Source organism: Lytechinus variegatus, chromosome 7 (genome assembly GCF_018143015.1).
Source record: "Lytechinus variegatus isolate NC3 chromosome 7, Lvar_3.0, whole genome shotgun sequence".
Lineage (NCBI taxonomy): Eukaryota > Metazoa > Echinodermata > Echinoidea > Temnopleuroida > Toxopneustidae > Lytechinus > Lytechinus variegatus.
The window spans coordinates 15,016,376-15,040,366 of NC_054746.1; the positions used below are offsets into that span (position 1 = coordinate 15,016,376).

Consider the following 23,991-nt stretch of genomic DNA (forward strand, 5'->3'; position numbering starts at 1 on the left):
TTTCTTTTTCTTGAAAATTTCTTGCCTTCACACATGCATCCAGGCAATATAAAAGAGTGTACCATTTTCCCGGAGAGGACCTAAAGCCGTTGGTCCTCTGGTGACAAAGCATTATTTTCCATACAGTCATGTAAAATAACTATAGGGGAAGGCGGGGTAAGTTGTGACACTTTTTGCATTTTGCATGTTAGAATTGATATGACTAGTAATATTGTAGAAATAAGTACCTTGCCTTTAAATTTGATTCTTGGGAAATCTTTTTCACTTATAGATAACTTTCTACCCCCACACTGAAAGTCATTGTGACCTTTGAAAAAAACAATGTCAAATGGCTCAACTTGCCCCATCTGTGGGGTAAGTTGTGCCACCGTCTGGGGTAAGTTGAGCCACAAAAACTATGTACAAAATGTATGCAGGAAGAACCAGGATGTCAATTTTTCATTTAAAGTCTTTTCACTTGCTAATTCTCTATAAATACTAACATCTTCTAAAAGTAAAAGAACTTTCATGTAAATTTGCTTCTTTCTGCCTGCATATCAATGGCTTTTTACATTTTTAACATTTTTTATTATACATCACCATAAGAATTACCATGGCTCAACTTGCCCCATGTTGATTTGGCTTAAATTACCCCAGTCCAAACTTATTGCGATATTTTCACATCCACACATTTCTCATGCATTCATCATGTAAAAGACTATGACAAAAATGAGAATCCATACCTGGAATAACAATATTGTGTTTATTCTATAATATATTTAAATACGTGTGTGGGTAAAAAGCACTCATCTATTTTACACCCTTTTTTGGCTGAAATTTGTATTTTTCCCTCTAAAAAAGCACTTTTTGTTTCAAAGTTGGAAACAAAGTGGTGGGGTTAAGGGTTATGCTATGGGTCATCAATACATGACACCACCATAATGTCTGATGTCTGACTCATTCATTATTGGCCTGGGGGTGGTGGCTCAACTTGCCCCTATGCTCAACTTACCCTGCCTTCCCCTATACCTATTTCACTGTACCAAGGAATTACAGTACATCAACATTACCTGACAGTAATTTGATTTTTGTGTGTGTGTTTCAGCATGGTGTCCACCACCATCCTCCCCCCTGATGATATACCCAGGTTGTTGTTGTACTTGTGTATGACTAATATATATTTGAGAGCATACAAGTATGAGTGCTTAATTTGAGAGCCTGTCTGGTGTTATTTTAATGCAAATAGGGTGAGGTATCTACCAAACCATCTATAGATGAAGTATGAAGCTCGTCCACCCAAAGTTTGCTAAGCAAAGAATATTGCATGAAAATTTGTTGTCCCAAGAATCATGATTGATGCCAGGTAAACAAGCTTGCTGGGTAGATAGCAGGTATAGCTTATGATGCATGCTCTTTACTTACCTTGTGATTTAACCAGTGTTTTGATTGCCTTCACCATTTCCATGTTTGTCAAGATAATCAGGGGGTTGGAATCCATTTGTCCCTCTTCTAGCATTCTTGCCCTTGCTATAATGGATGCAGAAAAATGATACAATAATATAATATAGTTAATGAAATAATGAATGATAATATGCCGAGTGATATATCAAACATAATATCTAATAGAGCATTATTTATTTATTGACTAATCATAATAGCAAAGAAGCCATTTGGAAATGGGTCTGGTAACACAAAGCTTCATGAGCAAACACAAGACTTTTACAAGTGTAGCTAGTCTATCTACATGGAGATTGCGGCTTATTTTTGCTGTTTTGCTCAACATAGGAAACATGTTTGATGCTGAAGATTATGCAGTGGTCGAGAAGCAGCCATCACCTATTCATTCCAGCCTTTCATTGGCCAGGATACGATGCAGGTTTTCGTTAGGTAAAACTGCCACATTAATGGATTAAATAATTACTAATGCAAGATGGGAGTGTATGCCTGAAAGCAACCACTGCCAAAGCAGCCACATCAGACATATTGCTGATATTTCGCATAACAGCATCAGACCCATAAATGCAAGGCAAAGAGCAACAGCCTCCATCTTAATTATAGGCTACATGCATTACAAGTGCAAAAATCGGCCATGCAATCAAGCACTTAATTTTTCGTTACAGGGTTGTGGTTTATTTTCCACGTACAAAAAACCTGTATGATGCCAGGAAAGGAATTCTTAATTCGGCTGATATGTGTCGAATCCATACATTATGCAGGAAAACTATTGACTTTATTTCAGTGAGTGGAGAAATGAAAAAGATTATTCACCACACCACAAAAATTATGCATATCTTCAGTATGCTGAATAATGTTCCAGTATATCTGCATGACTTGTCTTTCTTATGTTTATTTTCTTTGGAATGTTAGACATTAACAAAACAAGTGGCATGAACGCCTCTGAATTCTCGCTGCCTGCATTACACAATATTTAAAAACACTTAACCTTGATTTTGCAGGTAAAACAAAATCTCAAAGATTTAATGAAAGGAAAACTCAAATTTAAACGGAGAGAGCAAATATTGCCTACCTATCTCAACGTATTCTGTACACTCAAATCTCTGATTAAAATCTAATTAGCAAATTAGCATAAATTACATATTTTAGTTAAAAATGCAGCCCACTAGCATCACCTATTCATGTCAGTCGAAAAAAGGCTGACATAAATAGATAATAAACAAGGCCTGCATACAGGTAACTGGGGTTGTGGTGTGTTGTAAAGTCTTGTGTTGTGCATGTTCATTATTATGTTGATGTGATCATATCATCATCACATGACCAGTCACATGTTCTATTAATGTGCCACTGTACACTGACCTTGCTTGCTCACTGCCTCCAGTCTATGCAAATGCAAGGCCCTCCTTATATACCCCAGCAAAAATAATACTTTTTGGATGGTAAGTGAAGAAAGCACAAGTTTAACTTCCTAGATCTCATGCATAAACATGATGTTTGACAATTCACATCAGCACTATCATCCAATAAGCAGAGAGGAGGAAAACAATCTTTTATCATGCATATCTGAATACACATTAGGAGTTCATTAAAGAAATCTCTCCCTAAAGTAGACTTGAATTCAAAAAGACCAGTTCACAATAGATATTTAAATATCAAGCCTAAATTGCTATTAAATGTATGTAGTTCTGTATATTTCACTGGTTAGGATTCTTCCATTCATAATGGTCTGTCTAATGAAAGACCTCAAAGCAATCCGCAATAGTGAATATGTGCATCACCTTCAGGAATTCTTCTTAAGATGTGAGACAATAAATTTAAAAAAATGTATGATTCATGCTTGTTGCTAGGACAGACAATGACTTCTTGGACTAGATAAACCCAATTGTCTTGCATACCTTTGAGACAAACATGAATGCATGGCTCATGGTTGTTGCTAAGTAAGATTTTGTGAAAAAAGTTGTAGATTAGTCATGAACCCATCTAGCCCAATGCCTATTGTCTTGCTCTGCTATGCACCCATAACAAAAAGTATTATACTGTCTCCACACTGGCCTTGGACACTGCTACAGTCCCGGGACTGTCCCCGAGACAGAATAGGTGTTGGCATCAGTGTAAATGCTTGAAACAGCGATAAACTATCCTGGGATAGCCTCAAAAACAAAACTTTTGCTCTCAAACCATATTCATAGCACGAGACAGTCCCGCAATTGAGATTTTGATGTTGATTCCCTAAACATTATCTAAGTTCATTGACCGTAAATGACCTTTGACCTTGGTCATGTGGCCTGAAACATGTTGCATCTTCAGTGCTAACTGATTACTCTTATATCCAAGTTTCATGAATTAGATTCATATAATCACAAAGTTATGATGACTTTTCAAAAACTTAACCTTGGTTAAGTTTGTTTTTGAAGTAGTGTAACATGGAAACTAACAACTGGTAAGTAACAGTGTAATAGTGAAAGGCCAATGCCATTCTTAGGAGTAATGACTCAAATTACATTTTAACTTGACTTGGAAGCACATGATAGCCAAAAACCTCCTCAGGCAAGTTCCATCTAATTTCATTGATACTATTTTAAAATAATAATTTAAAAAACATAGATTTCTATCATTTAATTGATCTAAAATGTCCTTTGAGCCAGTGACCTAATAATATACTCATACAATATAGCAGGCGGCAAGTAGTAAGAATTCCAAAAATAGCCATTATATAAAAAAAATTCAGGAATTGAGGATTAATTCAAAATCTTAGCCTCAGGCTTTAAACTTTGTAAAGTTGACACTAATTCAATGACCACCAATTGGCCTTTGAACTTGGACTGTAGTACCTTAATCCTTCATTGACTTAATCGTTATACTTCAGTGTTATGAAATACAGACTTAAAACTTGAAAATGATCTTGAAAAATCCAAATGTTAGTTTTATTTTATCTATATTGATGCCGAAACATGCAAAGTAAAGTGAAACTTACGTCACATGATCAATGACACTTGTTCACTGTTATGTCAAAGATACATGAAATAGGTTAAGATTTCAATGTTGACGGCCATGGCTATCACCGTATAGAAAATTGTGCCTATGTCTCGCATAGGCTAGGCAGGCAAGACCCCCCCCCCCAAAAAAAAAACGGTTACATCCGAAAGAACAAGAGGTCCCTTAGGAGGTTGCAATTATTTATTGGGAAGGATTAGCCAACATAGGCAGCAGGGGCCTGTTGCATAAAACTTTTTACCTGAGTTTTTGCCCTGTATTAAAGTCAATAGCAGAAATCAGACTAACCTTTTCAGTTTTTACCAGAGTTTTCTCAGGTAAAAAGTTTTATGCAACAGGCAGCAGGAGTGTGAAAAGGAAGGGAATTATTTATCAGGGTATATTAGTGAAAAGCAAATGAAAAAATAAAATCTCACCTTGATGATGTTTGCTTCATAGACCACATTGGATTCATGATTGATTTGAAAATGACCTGAGAAACATTCTCCCTAACGATCTGTGATGTCTCCGAGTCGTCACACAATGCTACCTCAATCTTGATGGTACCAAAGAGTTCTCCATTAGATGCGAAAAGAGTACTGCAGGGGTAACCATTTCAGCTTGGTTCGACATGGACATCTCGGAAGAACAACTGTACCTATAGTCACAGAATAGAATTACAGAACATCATTTAACCTCTGAACCCGAGCTATGCCTCGTACAAATCACTATCCATTCTTACTGTATCATCTGTCGAGATGTGAAATGTTTGCATCATAATAACTCACTGCAATTTGTGTAATGTTATGCTAGAAATATCTCATTCTATTAGGATGACTTTCTTTCAAATTACAGACCTATGATTAAACAGCCTTTCTTTAAGGATATGCTATTAACTCTTCATGCGTTCACCTGTAAACCCCCTGTGTGTTGCATTATCTTAGCAGTGATCCCTCTACGCAGTATAATACACTCTGTTATTTAGAGTGCCATAACTTTTTATCTGATCATTTTGAAAGAAAATGTTGTGTAGCAAACTTGTAGAGTGTTTCCTGGGCTTTCTTATCGTATATAAATTTATTGGATAAATTATGGGAAAATGTATAGCAGATTACATTTTCTAAATTCCTTCTCCTAATACTTCCAACAAAATTTAGCCCCCTTTTACTTTTGTTCTTGTGTTAGTTGCATGATTTTTATTTATCTACTTGGACTGTTCATTACATAAGCTTTGTATTGATACCAAAATCATGATAATCTGATAAAAATAGCCCATATATAGTGGAAAATAAAAGAGAGTAAATTTTTGCCTGTTCAAGGTACTGTACTCCATTGAAAGGGTCTCATTCACATTCGTGCCATGAGTCACAGACTCCTAACAATAAACCTGGCCATGGTATTGTTTGTGAGGAGGGTTTTATTGATTTTCTCCTCTCCTTTTTCAATGAACTTCCTGGCTGTGATCAGGATGTATTGATTTTTGGGGGGAATAAACGCGATATAAGTACTAATTGTCAAGGAAAACTCAACGATTCTGTAATTTGTAAACTGCGAACGAAACACGCCTACGGATGTGTAATAATGCGAACGTAACGCATGAAGAGTTAAGCCATGACAATTAAATAAGCAATTTGTATCACAATTTGTGCATGAACAGATGAAAGTCATTTTCAATAAACGGAACAGCACTTCTTTTAAAATCACAGAGATGAGTATGACCATTCATTTTAATTTTAAGATAGGCTTGTCATCCCATTTGAAGAATACTAATATAGTGCCCAGTCATGATTGGTATTTGGCAACGAGTCAAATGATATCCATTCAGTTCAAAACAGACAATGTAATAGAAGCTTTCCCAATTGCAAATTAATATAATGTACAAGTAGAGTGGCCTATTTCTTTTGATTTTCCTTTATTAGAGTTGAATATCATAGATTACTGCCCAACTTTGGCAAAAGGAAGCAAGTGACACATCAGTCAAATTTGAGTTATTGTTGTTTCTGAAACACCCTTTGTATGTTGCACGTTCAGGCAAAATTTAGGAAAGAAATTATCGTTCTATGGAAAAATATTGAAGAAAATATGCTGCTAAATTGCATTGATGCATATGTAAATGATGAACACACATTGCTCACTGATAATTAATGTTACTTGCTTCCTTTTGTCAAAGTACAGGATATCAGTAGTACTAGGCAAGCTTACACTACAATGTGACACCTTCTTTTATCAAAAATAACAATTGAGTACCTATCCAATAAAAAAAAAGAAAACAGTAATTGGGGGAAAGTTGCTTGAGAGCCAATTACAAAATGGCTTATATCCATTCAGGCTTTAAAAATTGTTTTCTCTTGCAGTTAATGCTGTAATCATAACTGCAAGCCTTTAGGTCATGACAGGAATCACATGCAATTGTTATTCTAATACGGGGTTCCTAGCTTTTCAAGAAAACAAAATTCCCTGATTTTACCTGATGAATTTTAAAATTTTCCCTGATAATTATTCAAACCCATTCCCAGTTTCACATGTATTCTAAGTTGTTGCAGTGAATTACATGTAAAAAAAAAAAAAAGTCATTGAATTTGAATGGATGTTGTTTTGATATGCAATAAAATACAAGGCAAAAGCGATTTTGTGTCTCGCCCACTTATGAAAATAACCAGAAATATTTGTGAGGGCACAAAACATAATTGTATCGAAACTTTATTGTGAAATGACTGGGATGGAATAACACGTCATAAAAGCCTTGCACATAAACTTTAATGTTGACCTGAAAATGACCTTTGACCTTACCATGTGACCTCCGACTGCAGCATAACATGCAGGTCGCCTAAGTACATCTACCATCCAAATTTTGTTGAAAAGTGACTTCCAGTTGCGGAGTCAGGTGACATTATAAGAGTCTTGCATGTAAACTTTAACGTTGACCTGAAAATGACCTTTGACCTTACCATGTGACCTCTGACTGCAGGATAACATGCAGGTCCCCCAAGTCCATCTACCATCCAAGTTTGGTTGAAAAGTGACTTACGGTTGCGGAGTTAGGTGTCATAAGAGAGTCTTGCATGTAAACTTTAACGTTGACCTGAAAATGACCTTTGACCTTACCATGTAAACTCCGACTGCAGAATAACATGCAGGTCTCCCAAGTCCATCTACCAACCAAGTTTGGTTGAAAAGCGACTTACGGTTGTGGAGTTATGTGTCATTCAGTTTGTGATGGACGGACAACATTTGGATCCGTAAGTCTCGCCTTCACCTCTGGTGGGTGAGACAATAACAGAGTCTGATTGACTACCTACTTTCAACTTCTGGTCGGATCAATATTATCCCCCATTTGAGGCATTTTCATCTTGAAACATTATTGCATCCACTGATAGTATGTAGGGTCCAACAGCTCTCACTTTTGCAAACCTTTACAAAGTTACATAATCTCGTTTAATAAAGCACCTTTATGGTCTGTAATAGGTAACAACTGAAAAGGCATAGAATAGGAGGTTGTCAAGGGCATGAAGTCATGCAAAAGCCTGAAGACTGACCACTCTGGTTTATTAAAAACCCTTCAGTGTTTAATAGTTGGACTTACTTTTCCATTTATGGATCTATCCCAGAGCTTCTCCAGTCAATGATGTCCGGTTTGGTGAACTGGATGATGTGACTGCAACTACTATCCCAGAGCTTCTCCAGTCAATGATGTCCGGTTTGGTGAACTGGATGATGTGACTGCAACTACTATCCCAGAGCTTCTCCAGTCAATGATGTTTGGTTTGGTGAACTGGATGATATGACTGCAAAAACTGTCCTACAGGTTCTCCCAGTCACTGATGTCTGGTTTAGTGAACTGGATGATGTGACTGCGACTGCTATCCCAGAGCTTCTCCCATTCACTGATGTCTGGTTTGGTGAACTGGATGATGTGACTGCAACCACTCTCCCAGAGCTTCTCCCACTCATGGATGTCTGCATTGGTGAACTGAATGATCTGACTGCAACTGCTATCCCAGAGCTTCTCCCAGTCAATGATGTCTGGTTTAACCCTATCTAGGCCGGGGGGGGCCTCGGAGGCCCCCCCCTCAACGAATCGCGCGATATTTTCGCCGTGCGGAATTTTTTGACCGCGCCGCTCGCTGACTTTTTACTTTCAAGTCTTGCGCAACTTTTGAGACCAATTTTGCGTCACCCGGGTACGTGGTTCCAAAATTACGCAACATTATGTAAGTGCATGTCAGACCGAAAATTGCTCAAAAACGTGATTTCGTGTACAAAGTCAATGCAAATTGTGTTTTCAACCAAAATTCATAAATGTATGATTATTTTTAGTTTTTCTAGTCTAAATATATTCATTTTATGCTTTTTATGATCACAGAAGAGTCCCCAACAAATTTCATTGAAAAAACAATGAAAAACAAAAGGTCAAAAAAACAAAGAAATACATAAGAAATTGCAAAAACAATATAATACATAAGAAAATGATTTGATATCACAATTTTTTTCATGTACACTTGCTAAGGACACCACAAAGAGTGTCTATACCAAAAATTAGTACATTTAGAGCTTTATTTAGGGAGTTAGAGGGAAAAGTATGATTTCGCATACTAATTACGCATAAATTAGCATAATCACTTAATACCGATTCGCATGAAATAAATTACTATACAATCTTGTAGATTATGCCCCAGGCAACCCGCGTGCCAATTTTCGGCGCGATCGCGCGGTCGACGGCCGAGATCTTAGGGGGGGGCCTGGGAGGCCCCCCCCGGCCATAGGAACTCCCAAAATACCCCGGCCTAGATAGGGTTAATGAATTGAATGATCTGACTGCAACCACTATGCCAGATTCCGATTATCTCCCTATTCTACTGCTGCTTCCCAAATTTCTCAACCTCAATGGATGATTTAAAGTGGATGAAAAGCTCCACCACCAATATGGCACCTTACCTACATGTACAAGAAACAAAAATAAAAGTTTAAGGATAAAAGGTTATCATCAAGATTTATAGTCATTCCAAAATTTTTTAATCAACTTCTTCATCCATTATCCATGTCATCACAATAATGGCAATCACGTCAATTTAAATGATCACCACTATCATTAATATCATTATTCTTCATAATTCCTCAAGTACAAGAAACAAAAATCACACTTTATGGATATAAGGTTGTTATCAAAGAGGATATTTATTCCAAAACTTTTTAATCATCATCCTCATCATGAAATCACCACCACCACCAGAATAATTTCTTTCATTTTCATTAACCATCATCATCATCATCATCATCATCATCACCAGCCCACCATTTCTAATCCCATCATCTAACTTACCAAAGTCAAAGACAACCCATTGAGATGAACAGTTGCTGCATATATGGGTATGGAATTCAGACTTGTTCCCGTAAGACGTACAACTGGCTTCAGATAGCAGACAACCAGGTCATACTTCAGGCCAGTCTTCATTGTCAGGTTGTGGCAAACAGAAATCAAAACGATGCTTGTCATAAAGATGACCAGCCCTTCTAAGACATTTCTGTGAAACAAATTTTTGAAAATAGCATGTTAATAGTTGGCTAACAAAGTGTTAACCATCCAATCCATAGATGAAGTTACGATCTCAGTAAGCATCAGAAATAGGAGGACTCTCAAGTGTCAGTTACCCATAAAATGTGGTCTATCATCCAAAATGGGATTATTTCATAGATGTGAACTGTTATGCAATGTTCTGAATATTGCCCCTACTGCCTCACATAATAAATAATAATAAAAAACAATAAGGAGAAGGCAAAGTCAAGATTGGATAGCTTAATTGGTTCAGCCCCCCCCCCCCCCACCATCATCAAATACAGTGTCAGCAAATTAGAATGTGCTGCATACCTATAAAAGTTCAAGACAGCCTAGATGTTCATCATCGCTGAAGCTTGCGTCATCATCATTATTTCTCATGAAATTGAAAGTATACTGACTTCATGAGTATTCCTCGTCACATACATTAAGAAATAAATAAAGATATTATTGTAATATATTCTCACCCTGACTGTACTTCAAATTCACACTGGAATGTCGTCTCTTCACCATGCATACTTTCTTTGACCAGATCAGCAAAGCGCTTCATGGCAAGGCTTGTCCGATATTTTATCAGACAAATCCTCTTTTATCCCATAGTTACCACAGTAATATTGCTTCTCAGCCAATCAAGATCAAGGAAAGTTGCCAGATCTGACAAGTTTATCAGATGTTAATTGTTAATGAAACTGTCCACTGGAGAGTGTGTCATCAACAGTTGTTTTCTTACAAGTTGTCAGATCCAACAACTTTCCTTGATTTTGATTGGCTGAGAAGTACAGTTCCTATGGAAACTGTCGGATAAAACAGGACTTGTCAGATAAAATGAAACTCTTCTCAGGTCCTTTAAATAATCAGTAGTGATCCCAGGAATCCAATCTGTAATCTGCACAAGAAACAAATATTGAAATGGCTAAAAAACAAATGTAAAAGTTCACAACATCTCTTTATTAGAGATCAGACAACCAGATTCACCAAAATATAAAATCAACTGTTTAAAACTTTTTTTTATATATTTCAACTTTTGTAAAACCTGTATACTTCAACTTCTGTAAAAAATGTGTACACAGAAAACCAATCGTTCAAGTAGTCAAATAACACCAGGAAACTTTTCAGCACCACAAATCTTTGAAACTTCTTTGATGCAGATTGCGGATTTATGAAGGTCATATCCTTAAGCTCTCATTCTAATGATTACTGCCCAGATTTTTCAAAATAAAGTTTAAAATTTGAATATGAAAATAATAAAATGAAAAAAAGAGAACAAAATCAGGATAGTCATTATTCAAGACTTTTACCTAATTAGTCTATTAATAAAAACATAATTAAAATCGAAGCAATTATGATAAATGTCCATGAAGTTTAAGATGAAGTTTAAAATTCAAATATGAATATCATTAGATTTCAACAAATTTGGGAACAAAGTCAGGATAATCATCATCCAGGGCTTTTACTTTATTAGCCTATTCATGAAAACATAATTGACATCAAAGCAATTATGAGGGGAATTTTAGTGATATAACTTGAGGGATAGAGATCGACTGAGTCTCTTTCTCATGTCCTCACTGCCAGCGGAACATGCTTGAACCTGCACATACAATACCAAATCTTCCACATGCACGGTACCTCTGGAAGATTGCTTCATTGCACCATGTTATGGCCGAAACAACACAGGAATAACAGACTTTATTAATCTCTAAATTCTATGTTCCGCATTCTGAAGTCTGGTTTAACATAGGTTTCGGCGCTAAACTTATAGGAAGCCAAAAATCTGAAAAACAAATAACTTTATTGGGCATTTCTTCTGTTTACTGTGTAATTTCCCCTTTATATGTTTGTGAATCTATTTAGATTCTCATTCGCAGGCAGTAATGAATGAATTGAAAGTCAAATTTGGCAATAAATTTCACTTAAAAGTTTGAAGATTGTGTAATACCTGGCTATCCAGAAAATTTAAAGACTAGAGTCTTAACTAAACTTGACTTTAGAATATTGACCAATTTCCCTAATCATTGCAGCAATTGTGTCTGTATTTCATAAGAACCTACCACATCATTGGTTTTACTCTGCAAGCTCTTCCAGAGAGATGTAGACCCCTATAACCCTACATCCCTTGGCCTTTGCAATCTTCATCATGCGATACTCATGTCTTTCCTTTCACTCCTCCAGTTCTTCCTGACTATGGACCTCTGCACAGTCATTGCACTCCTGCACCAACCCAGAGTTGTAACAGGCTTTCCTAAGATTTCTGATTGAGAGACAAAATGAGGTGTTAGGTGTTTTCAAGAGGGGGGGGGGGGGCTTATTTCCTTAAAAAAAATTATTACACCACTTTGAAAGGCACAGGGAATAATTTGCAAAACAAATTTTGATTAGCATTTTGAATCAAGAAATTGAATCTTTACCAAGTCCTGTATAGTACTACATAAAATCTATAACACATAAGACTTTTTGGAGTAACAGTCTTTAAAAAATGTGGAGCAATTTGTAATGCTATCCCCAGAAAATTTTTCCATCCCCAGAAAATTTTTCCCTGCAAATCGTGACAAAACACGAGTCATGACCTCCAAAATGGCTATTTTTCACAATAACAAACTGAATGCTTAGAGGTTAACATCTTTTCTGAAGTTGCCAAAAGAACTGCTACAAACAATATTCAAGGATATGTAAATGATCAATATTCTACATATTGTACATAACCATGACAAGTTAAAGTTTTACAGCTTAATGACTCATTGTGCAAAAATAAAATATTGGCCATTGGAATGGAAGAATAGCCCCCAAATAGCCATGGTCAATTGCCCAAATAGGGCAAAGATAGCTCTACAAATGGTGAAAACCCATTTCAGAGAAAATCAACTTCAAAGTTTACTATAATTTTACTAGTTCACAGTAATTTTATAGTTTACTACAATGGTTGGAAAGACCAAGACAATTGTTTGACATTGGTATCCTTATTTTTACACAAAACCAAGGATCGTGGAAATATCGCAAAGAGCTCCATGCTTGTAATTTCGGCTTGAGCGTTTTAGATTTCCCCTGTACAAAAACGCCATGGGGAATACAACAACCCTGACTGCGATTTCAATGCGCGCGGTCAGTCAAAACGTCTTATCGCTTTTAATGTGCAAAGTCAATGCAGTGCAGATGGCCAATACGAAAGTTTGGTTAACCGTGCGGATTGAAATCACGGTCACACAATGCAATGATCCTCCACTTCTCTTGTACATGTATGTTCTATATGGTTTGGGTTATGATACTCCTGCTCCCTAACAACATGTATCAAAACTCTATCAATAACTATATCAACATGACTGAACACCTACTTGTGACAAAGCTTGAACTGTCCATTAATGACATTTGAGTGGAGGGCTTCTGTACTTCCAGGAACGCTCCATATCAGACTTAATCCTCAATCCTTCTGCTCTCTATCAATACACAGAATATTTAAAAAGGGTCTAATGTAAAAAAATGTGAGACATTTTCGAGACGGTGTGGAAATTTTTGTGGGCAAGATCGGCGAGCGCGAATTTAATAACACACAAATTTATGAGCATCTATTTTAATGCAAGTTTTGAACCACGGTTCAATTACTTGTATCGTTTTGGCAAAGTCGAGTCATGCCAAAAACCTAAAAATGTGAAATTTAAGCATTTTTTTACTAGTCTAACGTTAGACCTACTTAATTTTCATTTTTTCCTGGAGAGTTTTTGACATATTTTGTATTTTACTCCACAATGTCAAACAACAAAACTAGATCTAATGTTTGTTATTAGGACGAACTGAGGGCATGGTTAGAATTAACCAAGGGAGCTCCTGCCCGCGAAGTGGACACAGATTCCTGACATCAAGGCACAAACTGGACCCTCAAAAAAAGGAAAAGTTAGACCTCTGTCGCGTTCGTTCTCGGTATCGATCGGCCATTTTGTTTTCAATTTTGACAGATGGATCACAAACAAGACAGAACTTTCCTTTTCTTGAGGGTCCAGTTTGTACCTCGATGTCAGGATTCTGTGTCTCACGATAGACCTTCATTTATAATATAATTGAGGTAAGCGCATAATTTATGTTTTCCCCTTTTATTTTGAGTGCTATTGCGACCCAATTCTACCCCATCTTGGAGAGCATAGACAGCTGGCAGCCGTCTGTTTAGAGGAGTTTTTAAACATTAAATTTTTTAAAAAATTTATCCTCGTAAACAGACGGCTCGCTATCGTGCAGCCATCAATAGGGGTTAACAATGCAAAATCCCCCCCCCCATCAGGGCTCATCGATTTTTTGTCTTTATTCCATAAAAATAAATCAAAAGAACTTGTCCAAAATAAAGATCATTACAGTATTCCGTTTTGGCCTGAAATGCACCAAAACAGGGAAAAATTGACTTGCTTCTGCTGGACATCGCACAACTTCACTTCCCTGTTTTATCCGAGCTTAATACATAAATGGCCATTGAATCCCCTATACAGATCGAGGTACATTATTAGAACTTCAGTCTCTCTATTTGTTGAGTGGAGCCAACAGAGTTCAGCGGAACAACCAACATTTAACAGAGACAGAAACTTTTGGTCTAGTGTCCGCCTTGTATTACACGGACGAGTCCTGGGTTCCGGGCCGGAGCTCCCTGGGCTAGTTAGACTTTTCTATTCTACTTCTTCTACTTCTAGCCTTTCAGAATTCTAGGCCCAAATTCAATAAATTAACAGTCAAACTAATCGTTCTTCTTTCCAACATCACTCAGATTCATGATCATTTAGAAAACTTATGGCAGTTTTGCTGCGACAATTTCTTAGCGGATTCAGGAAACCCTCTCGTTGACTTAGAGCGTTTTTCGAGGTCAATTCAAAACAAAATCAGCCGATAATTGCACCTCTCCAGCTCCACTTCGCTTACTTAACTGGATCTCTGGACCGACACTCGTCGTGAATCACAATCAAATTCACAATCACATGACAACATTCATCATGATCTAACCCAGGCCGGGGGGGGGGGACACTCAATCAAAAAAGTGGTAGGGGTGTGCCGCGGGCGAGACAAAAAAAGGGGGCCTTGGAGCGGGCTTATTGTAAAAAGGAGGGTCCTCGGAACTACAATTTTGTGAAACGGGGGTCCTTGGAACGGATCGCCAGCGTGTGAGTACGTGCCTATGCACCCCAAAGCTTAACCCAGGACCTTACGTGCAATTTGGCATACTCACCTAACAAGCGTGAAGTATGGTCAAAATAATTCTCCGAATAAATACATGTAGTTAAAACAGAAATCAAGCACTTACCACGATTATATGGATGATGGTCTAATGAGTGGCAGTTTTTCTGACATCTGGGCACAGACTGGAACCTCAAAAAACGAAAAGTTCTCTCCTTCTACCCCCGTTTCAATCGGTCATTTTGTTACAATTCATAATTTTTGAGGTTCCAGTCTGTGCCCAGATGTCAGAAAAACTGCCACTCGTTAGACCCTCATCCATATAATCGTGGTAAGTGCTTGATTTCTTTTTTAACTATTTATTCGGAGAATTATTTTGACCATACTTCACGCTTGTCAGGTGAGTATGCCTTTACACGTAAGATCCTGAGTTCCCTGGGTTACCCTAAGCTATGGTACGAGCATGCGTGCATGATGCAGCTAGCGCGGCCTCCGCCGGGTGCGCTCGCGCAGAGACGATGGTTGGACAGCGCTCGGCAGCCGCTTTTTACCAAAATTGCAGCAGATCAATCCGACCGGAACGGCGTAACGATAAATACATGAAATATGATGAAAAAGCTTTGGAGTGGATTTCTTTCTTCTTTTTTCTCGATAAGAACAAAATGCTAGATTATGCCTGGCTTGGAACGGAAATTCGGGTGTAAAAATGGGGGTCCCCTCCGCGGCACATACCCACTATGCATTATATACTGAATGCCCCCCCCCCCCGGGAACCCAGGCCAGGGAGCTCACAGAAACACTCACTAACAACAAAAAGTTAGGCCTATCGTAATCCAGGAGCTCCCGCCTGTGCAGCGGCTGGGAGCTCCCTGGCCTGGGTAAGGCCTAATGACTCGACGTTACAATGTAACATGAAAAGATACGCCCTAGACAGCTGGCAGCCGTCTGTTTCGAGGAGTTTTTTAACATTTTTTTTTTTTAATTTCTCCTCGTACACAGACGCTCGCTAGATCGTGCAGCTACCATTAGGGGACTTGCAATGCAAAATCCCCCCGTAGGGGCTCTTCAAGTTTTGTCTTTAATGAATAAAAATTTTGAAAATTAACGCGACCAAATTGCAAATTAATATTCCCTCTTGGCATTAATTGCCAAAAAACGGAGAAAAATGAAGTTAAAAGGAACAACAAGTGGAATGCCTCTGGCCGTCTCACCTGCATCACGCGGTTCAATATAGCAGCAGTGCTGACTTTGCATACTACTCTGACTCGCACAAGATGTTCAGTGATACATGGTTACTCTTATGTCCTCTTTTTATGAACTAGACCAATAAACTTACAGAGATATGATGGTTATTCAACAAAAAACCCCAACATGGCCAAAGTTCATTGACCTTAAATGACCTTTGACCTTGATCATGTGACCTGAAACTGGAACAGGATGTTCAGTGATACTTGATTACTCTTATGTACAAGTTTCATGAATCAGATCCATAAACTTTCAAAGTTATGATGGTAATTCAACAGATACACCCAATTCGGCTCAAGTTCATTGACCTTTGACCTTGGACATGTGACCTGAAACACGCACAGGATGTTCAGTGATACTTGATTACTCTAATGTCCAAGTTTAACGAACTAGACCAATAAACTTTCAAAGTTATGATGGTAATTCAACAGATATCCCCGATTCGGCCAAAGTTCATTGACCCTAAATGACCTTTGACCTTAATCATGAGACCTGAAACTTGCACAAAATGTTCAGTGATGCTTGATTACTATTATGTCCAAGTTTCATGAATCAGATCCATAAACTTTCAAAGTTATGATGGGAATTCAACAGATATCCCCAATTCGGCCAAAGTTCATTGACCCTAAATGACCTATGACCTTGATCATGTGACCTGAAACTTGCACAAAATGTTCAGTGATGCTTGATTACTATTATGTCCAAGTTTCATGAATCAGATCCATAAACTTTCAAAGTTATGATGGGAATTCAACAGATATCCCCAATTCGTCCAAAGTTCATTGACCCTAAATGACCTTTGACCTTGGTCATGTGACGTGAAACTCATGCAGGATGTTCAGTGATACTTGATTAACCTTATGTCCAAGTTTCATGAACTAGGTCCATATATTTTCTAAGTTATGATGACATTTCAAAAACTTAACCTCAGGTTAAGATTGCGATGTTGATTCCTCCAACATGGTCTAAGTTCATTGACCCTAAATGACCTTTGACCTTGGTCATGTGACATGAAACTCTAATAGGATGTTCAGTAATACTTGATTAACCTTATGGCCAAGTTTTATTAACTAGGTCTATATACTTTCTAAGTTATGATGTCATTTCAAAAACTTAACCTCAGGTTAAGATTTGATGTTGACGCCGCCGCCGCCGCCGTCGCCGTCGGAAAAGCGGCGCCTATAGTCTCACTTGCTTCGCAGGTGAGACAAAAACAGTGACTTACCTCGGCTGTCGCACAAATTCACTTCCCCGTTTTATCCAATAAGACTTAAGAAGTACATAAACATATGGCCATTGAGTCCCTGTGCAGATCGCGCTTGAACTTCGGTCTCTGTATTTGGTGAGTGAAGCCAATGGAGTTCAGGGGCCTGTTGCATGAAATGGTCTTTCGTAGAACCGTTCTACGTAAGAACGAGATATCGCTCAACTGTTTCACAAAGCCGATTTGGGCGATACGAAGAATGGTCCTTGGAAAGACACCTCCAGACATGTCCTACGTAGGCATGATCTTCTTTGCACACAGCCCGCCACCGTCAGCAATGAGAGAAAATGCGGTTACGGGAAGCCACACTGACATATCACCTTTAAACATATTTTTTAGGGGGTTGATGCGTTTTATCTGGGATGGCGCCAAGTTATTTTTTACATGGGGGCTAGTTGTCATCACTTTTCAGGTCGACAAGACGACCAAAACGGAAGTCATTTTAACTTCTCTGAGGGTAATGTAAGCCCAAATATTTTCAAAATATGTTTTCTTTTATTCTCCCTATACGTCCTATCCCCACCCCCTTTTCCATTACAAAATAAATAAACTTGAACTATGAAATGGGCTGCACTCCCTATCTGACTCCTTATGCTTTCTCAATATAGATAATTAAACAACATGAAAACAATTTTCTTAAAAAGTAATTATTTAAGTAAAAAACGTGTTTATAAGGTTCAGCAAAAAAAAAGACACATAACTAAGATGTTAAACATGCTAACTCATTTATTTTTATTCATTTTCATTATAATTATTATTTTTGATGAGCTTGATTATAATCAATGAAAATTAATTCTTGAATGGATTTGGGATAACTTGAGATGTAACAAAACAAAGATCTGCAGAAATAGCTAATTGAATTTAAGATACAGATTAGGCCCATAGCTTACGAATCCATCACAATCATACAAATGAAGATAAGTTCACAAAGAAAAGATTATGAAAAGTCTATACGAATAAGAGGCGCATTTCAAATCACAGGGTAGGCCCAAAAAGAATCACGTTAGTCGTATATTCTTAAACCTTATATTCTTATATAAATTTCCATTAATTCAGTGATCGACTTTAAATATGACCAACGTTTATGATTAAACGTTTATGATCATTGTAATTTTTGGCATTATTTCCGGTTAACGGTATTTTTTCCATTGCGGATTACACAGCTTTTTCTCTGTTTTAATTATTATTGCATAGCACTACTTTATTCACTTGGCCATGTTTGCAGCAATGTTCATATTTTTCTTGTCTTCGGATACTGATCATGCAACTGAGGTATGTTTACTCTAAACACTCACATTTGTATTTCTTGCGTTATATCTAACAAATGAAATAAATAAATTACATATTTCACAAGCAGCCTCTCATATTTTCCTTTTTAGTCTCATACAATCAGACACTGTTGATTTTGTTTACACCATTCAAACCATATTTTTACCTCAACAAATAACATATTAACGCATAATTTGCAAAATTGTCATCATATATAAGTATTCTATAAAATATAGAATATTGAACTCCTAAAATGTCTAAATTTCTAAGTTAAATCAATTTTTATATCGGGCAAGGGTCTCTTTCGTTGAAATATCAATGAAAGGTGTCTTTAAAAGGACACCGTGTTCTAAATAAGGGATATACTTAAATAAATAAAAAATACTTATAAAATTTTGATTTTATTCAGTTATGTTTGTGAATCTTCAAAGTTTTTTCTCTTTTTACCTCATAAAGTAAGCTCCATATAGTGAGTGATTGTATTACCGACCGGCCTTGTATTACCGAACGCGCGCATCATATGCGTCAGAAAATAATCAAATACGCTCAAACCTTTGCAACTTCCTTCCAAAGGGAACTTAAATAGAAAAATGATGAAAAATTATCAAAAACACAATTTTGAAGTCTTTATATCCTCAAAACAATAAAATATGGTCAAAATAGCTCATCAGTGACTTTGTTGTTTTCCCAACTTTTCCCATAGAAAACACACGTTCGGTAATACGATACCTTTTCAAGTGACCAAAATTTTTCACTTGCGAAGAGGAGTCCGATTGGAAGCTGATGTCGTAAAAATGAAAAACAATTTCGGCAAAATTTCTGCATATTTATATTTTGTAGGTATTTTTGTATTTATGGTGAAAGTTTGGTGAATTTTATTGGAATAATGTGTTTGATATGATCAAATTCATGAAAAGTGTTTGGTAATACGATCCACTACCATACATCAATTCTACAATCAGTAATAAATTAAACATCATTTGAATTTTGATCTCTTTTTATTGAAATAAATGATTTTAAGAAAACTCGTCATTCCGAAATAAAAGGTTCAGGTGACGATGAAGACTAAATATTTTTCCGATACTATCGATATAAAACGATGTCGCGGACTTGGAAGACAAAATTGCCTTCGTGAAACGGAAAGCGCTGATTTGTCGCCAATCTTCATATCTCGGAAGAATGGTCCTAGGACGTTCCTACGTATCGCTCATCTCGTCATGCAACCACTTGTTCACTGCTACCACCCTGCCTGTGGTGAATCTACGGACTATGGTATGCGACTATGCCATTGTTGTACAGAGCACACACTTCAAAAAAATCATTAAAATATCACTTTTGTGACCAAAATTACTAATTTTCATACAGTTGCAATTGATTTTTCATTAGTAACTTGGGAATAATTTTTGTATTCACCAGAGCGCTCAAAAACTTGAATTTTGGGCATATTTTTGTGTACGCCCTCTATTGGTGGAAAGTAATGGCAAGAAAATTTTCATTTTTTGATCTCTATTTTTAATTAAGAAAAAAAGATTTAAAGAATCAAATTGAAATAAGAGCCAAGTAGTATGAATAATAGGTGTAATGAAAACTGTCAGTGTAAAAAATCAAGCATTTGCCCCAAAGAAAAAGAGAAAATAAGCCAAACATTGCCACCCTTATTTTGCCACACATGGAGATATAACTGAGAACAAGGTTATATTATTACCTTGTTCATTGAATGAGTGCATGCAACCCGATCCAGCTGAACAACCAACAAAACAGAGACCGAAGCTTTTGGTCTAGATAGGCCCTAGGCCTACATCCAACATCATGTAGATTTACTGACTCATAAAATAGAACTCACTGAAATATTGCGTTCATATCCTACTCCATAATTGATTGCTGCCCTAAGTTTCTGAATAATAAAGTTATCCTGACATGTCAAAATACTTCTACAGATACAGCATACAGTCGGGTCTACAGTAGATCTACACACGTATACACACTTGACTGGACTCCTATCTTGAATTTGAGCGCGCCGTCAAATAAAAAGTAGCGCCCTCTTTCAGTCAAAACATTATAATCTCATTGATTGATTGATTTTATTTGTCAGGTAACTGTGAACATGTACATGAAAATATGAACAGTAGTGTATACCTTGACAGGATTGCCCATGAAAGCCGAGATGGCTTATTTCCAATGGGGTCCTTACATCAGTAATTGACAACAATGTACATCTATGAAAAAACACCTATATAAATCTACAAACTACATCAATTAAGTCTAGACCACTAAATTTACACGAAGAATTGTAAAACTTAATATATAAAAAGATAAAAACAAATAAGTTTGCCATGAAAACCATTTACGCAAAATATGATTAAATAATTGTAAAACAGGTTGAGTAAACGATCATTACTTCTAGGTTACATATGAAAATTATACTATAATCAGTTTTTAAGTAGCGCTAAATGCATCGAAACTAATACAAGATTCATGAATCGTAAAAGATATGAAAAAGTACAAATAAGTTTGAAATCAAACTTTCACGCAAACAACAAAAGATGATGAAACAATGTAAAACAAGTTGATTAAATAAATCATAACTAAATAGTTATATATAAGACTACATGATACACATGAAATTAGAAAGAATATTTAACATTACAGAGCGGGGACATTTTTAAAGTGTTGTTTCAATACTCTTTTAAATTGCGTAAAAGTCTTAACCGATTTAACATGATTAGGGAGGGAATTCCAAAAATGTATACCATTATAATAAAATGTGTTGCCAATTTGACCTTTTCTCATAGGTACAACAAAGTTAAACAGACTATTTCTTGTTTCATGCCCGTGAATATTAGATGACCGTGTAAAGTTTTTTGATATGTAATGATATTCGTTTGAATAGAAAATTTTATGAACATGGTGAAGTATAAGTTGTTGCGACCTCAAGTCTATGCGAAGAAGGCCAGCTTTTTCGATTTCATTCTTCCCAACATGTGTTCTTGGGTGTAAGGAAGTAATAAATCTAACAATCTTATTTTGAATAATTCTAAACTTTTTTTGATCAACCTTTCCAAGACTGCAGTACCATACTGCATTAGCATAATCAAATAAACACTGTATTAATGAGAAGCTTAAAATGCGTCTGGATTTCGTATTCATGCAGTTTTGATACCGGTATAGAAATTTCAAGCGAGCATTAGCTTTTTTGACAATAGAGTCAACCATAGATGTACATGAGAGATCACTATTTAATATCAGGCCTAAATACTTCACGGAATTGTGTCTCTTAATTAATTGATTGTTATAGTATATATTGAAATCATCTGTATGCTTAGACCTAATCAATCACACGTGGGGTAAGGTGAGCATAATTATACTGAGGGGCAAGTTGAGCCCACGGTTGAGCAACCAGCCCCGGGCACCAGCCCCAGGCAAATAATGAACGAGTCAGACATTATGGTGGTGTTATGTATTGATGACCCATTACATAATGGGTCATCAGTGTTTTGGTTTGTCGTCAGTGTTTTGGTTTGAAAGAAAGTACTGTTCTATTTGTTAGCTATTTTCTATAATCATTCTTATGTTTTATTCTTGGTTTCCCTTTTTTCAAGCCGTTGAGGCTTCTGGGGATACCTTTTTCTTTCATTATTTTTTTTAATCTCAATGTTCCATGATTATATTTGTATATTTATGTTCAAAATAATGTATGATATTTGTATGTTTTTACTTGTATATAATATTGAAAGAAATAAATGAGAGTGTTTCCTCTCTCCCACAATCAATAACCCTTAACCCCACCACATTGTTTTCAACTTTTAAACACAAAGTTCTTTTTTAGAGGGAAATCTACAAATTTCAGCCAAAAAAGTTAAAAAAAGTGTTATTTACCCACACACATCTTTAAATGTAATAAAAAAAATAAGAACAATATTGTTAGTCAAGGTATGGATTCTCATTCTTGTCATAGTCCTTTACATGATGGATGCATAAAAAATGTGTGGATGTAAAATTATCGCATGAAGTTAGGACTGGGGTAAGTTGAGCCAGCCAACATGGGGCAAGTTGAGCCATTATGGTAATGTATAAAAAAAAAAAAAAACCTTTTAAAAGCCATCGATATGCAGGCAGCAAGGAGCAAAACCACATGGCAGTTCTTTGACTTTTAGAGGATATTACTATTTAAAGAGAATTAGCAAGTGAAAAGACTTTAAATATAAAAAAGTAGCGTACAGGTTCTCCCCGCATACATTTTGTACATAGTTTTTGTGGATCAAATTACCCCAGAAGTGGCACAACTTACCCCACATATGGGGTCAAGTTGAACCATTTGACATCGTTTTTTTCAAAGGTCACAATGACTTTTAGTGTAGGGGTAGAAAGTTATATATAGGTGAAAAATATTTCCCAAGAATCAAATTTAAAGGTAAGGTACTTATTTCTACAATATTATTATTCATATCAATTCTAACATGCAAAATGCAAAAAGTGTCACAACTTACCCCGCCACCCCCTACTAATGAGCATTTTCCGTTGTATTTTTCAACTTTGTCAGAGAAAATAATGCATTAAAATCACCCAAAACAAACTGTCATGATTCTGTGAGTTTTTTTTAGCACAAATTTGATTCGATAGATGAAAAAATACAAATAAAGAAGATTGGAAACAAGATACATTGTACTAAGACTCCTCCCATGGTACCGCGTCCTGTCAAAATTGGCCAATTGAGCAAAATACTGATTTTTCAACTTTGTATAAAATAACCCGAAAACCCCTTAAAACCAGCCCTTGTGGTTCTGAGGGGTTTTCTGACATCAGGTTTCATTGATATATTAAAAAAATAAATAATAAGCTAATAAAGAAGATACGAGGATGTTTGATTTGGGGTCTCTCTCTCGCCGCACCGCGTCCTGTCAAATTTGGCCAAAACTGTGCAAAATAGTGATTTTTAAATTTTTCAATTTTCAATGCATCAGAAACCCTTCAAAACCACAAGGAATGGGTATGAGGGGTTTCCTAGCATCAAGTTGAATCGATATACAAAAATAAAGAATACTGAAAGTTTAAGGACGTATGTATCCAATAGACGATATTTGCAACCGGCATGGAGAGAGAACTTTTTATT

The 23,991-nt window shown here is 36.5% G+C and overlaps 1 protein-coding gene and 1 long non-coding RNA gene across 2 annotated transcripts; both read right to left on the reverse strand.

The window, feature by feature from the left end:
- Positions 1 to 9,212: 9,212 nt before the first annotated feature.
- LOC121418024 lies at positions 9,213 to 10,841 on the reverse strand. Its single transcript, XM_041611727.1, has 3 exons — positions 10,429 to 10,841; positions 9,728 to 9,929; positions 9,213 to 9,342 (listed from the first exon to the last, which is right to left on the reverse strand). Exons 1-3 carry the CDS (start codon positions 10,509 to 10,511, stop codon positions 9,301 to 9,303), a joined length of 327 nt encoding a protein of 108 aa, XP_041467661.1. The 5' UTR covers positions 10,512 to 10,841; the 3' UTR covers positions 9,213 to 9,300.
- A 1,180-nt stretch (positions 10,842 to 12,021) lies between these two features.
- Positions 12,022 to 20,812, reverse strand: LOC121417969. The gene is made up of 3 exons (XR_005970410.1): positions 20,725 to 20,812; positions 13,288 to 13,389; positions 12,022 to 12,209 (listed from the first exon to the last, which is right to left on the reverse strand). It is a non-coding gene; the product is annotated as an uncharacterized LOC121417969 (long non-coding RNA).
- Between the last annotated feature and the right edge of the window lie 3,179 nt (positions 20,813 to 23,991).

Excerpts from the sequence above, each read along its gene's own strand:
- LOC121418024 (XM_041611727.1), bottom strand. The coding sequence starts at position 10,511 with ATGAAGCGCTTTGCTGATCTGGTCAAAGAAAGTATGCATGGTGAAGAG. Across the intron at positions 9,930-10,428 it reads GAATTTGAAGTACAGTCAGG|AAATGTCTTAGAAGGGCTGG; the intron begins GTGAGAATATAT and ends TTTGTTTCACAG. Across the intron at positions 9,343-9,727 it reads ATGGGTTGTCTTTGACTTTG|GTAAGGTGCCATATTGGTGG; the intron begins GTAAGTTAGATG and ends TTGTACATGTAG.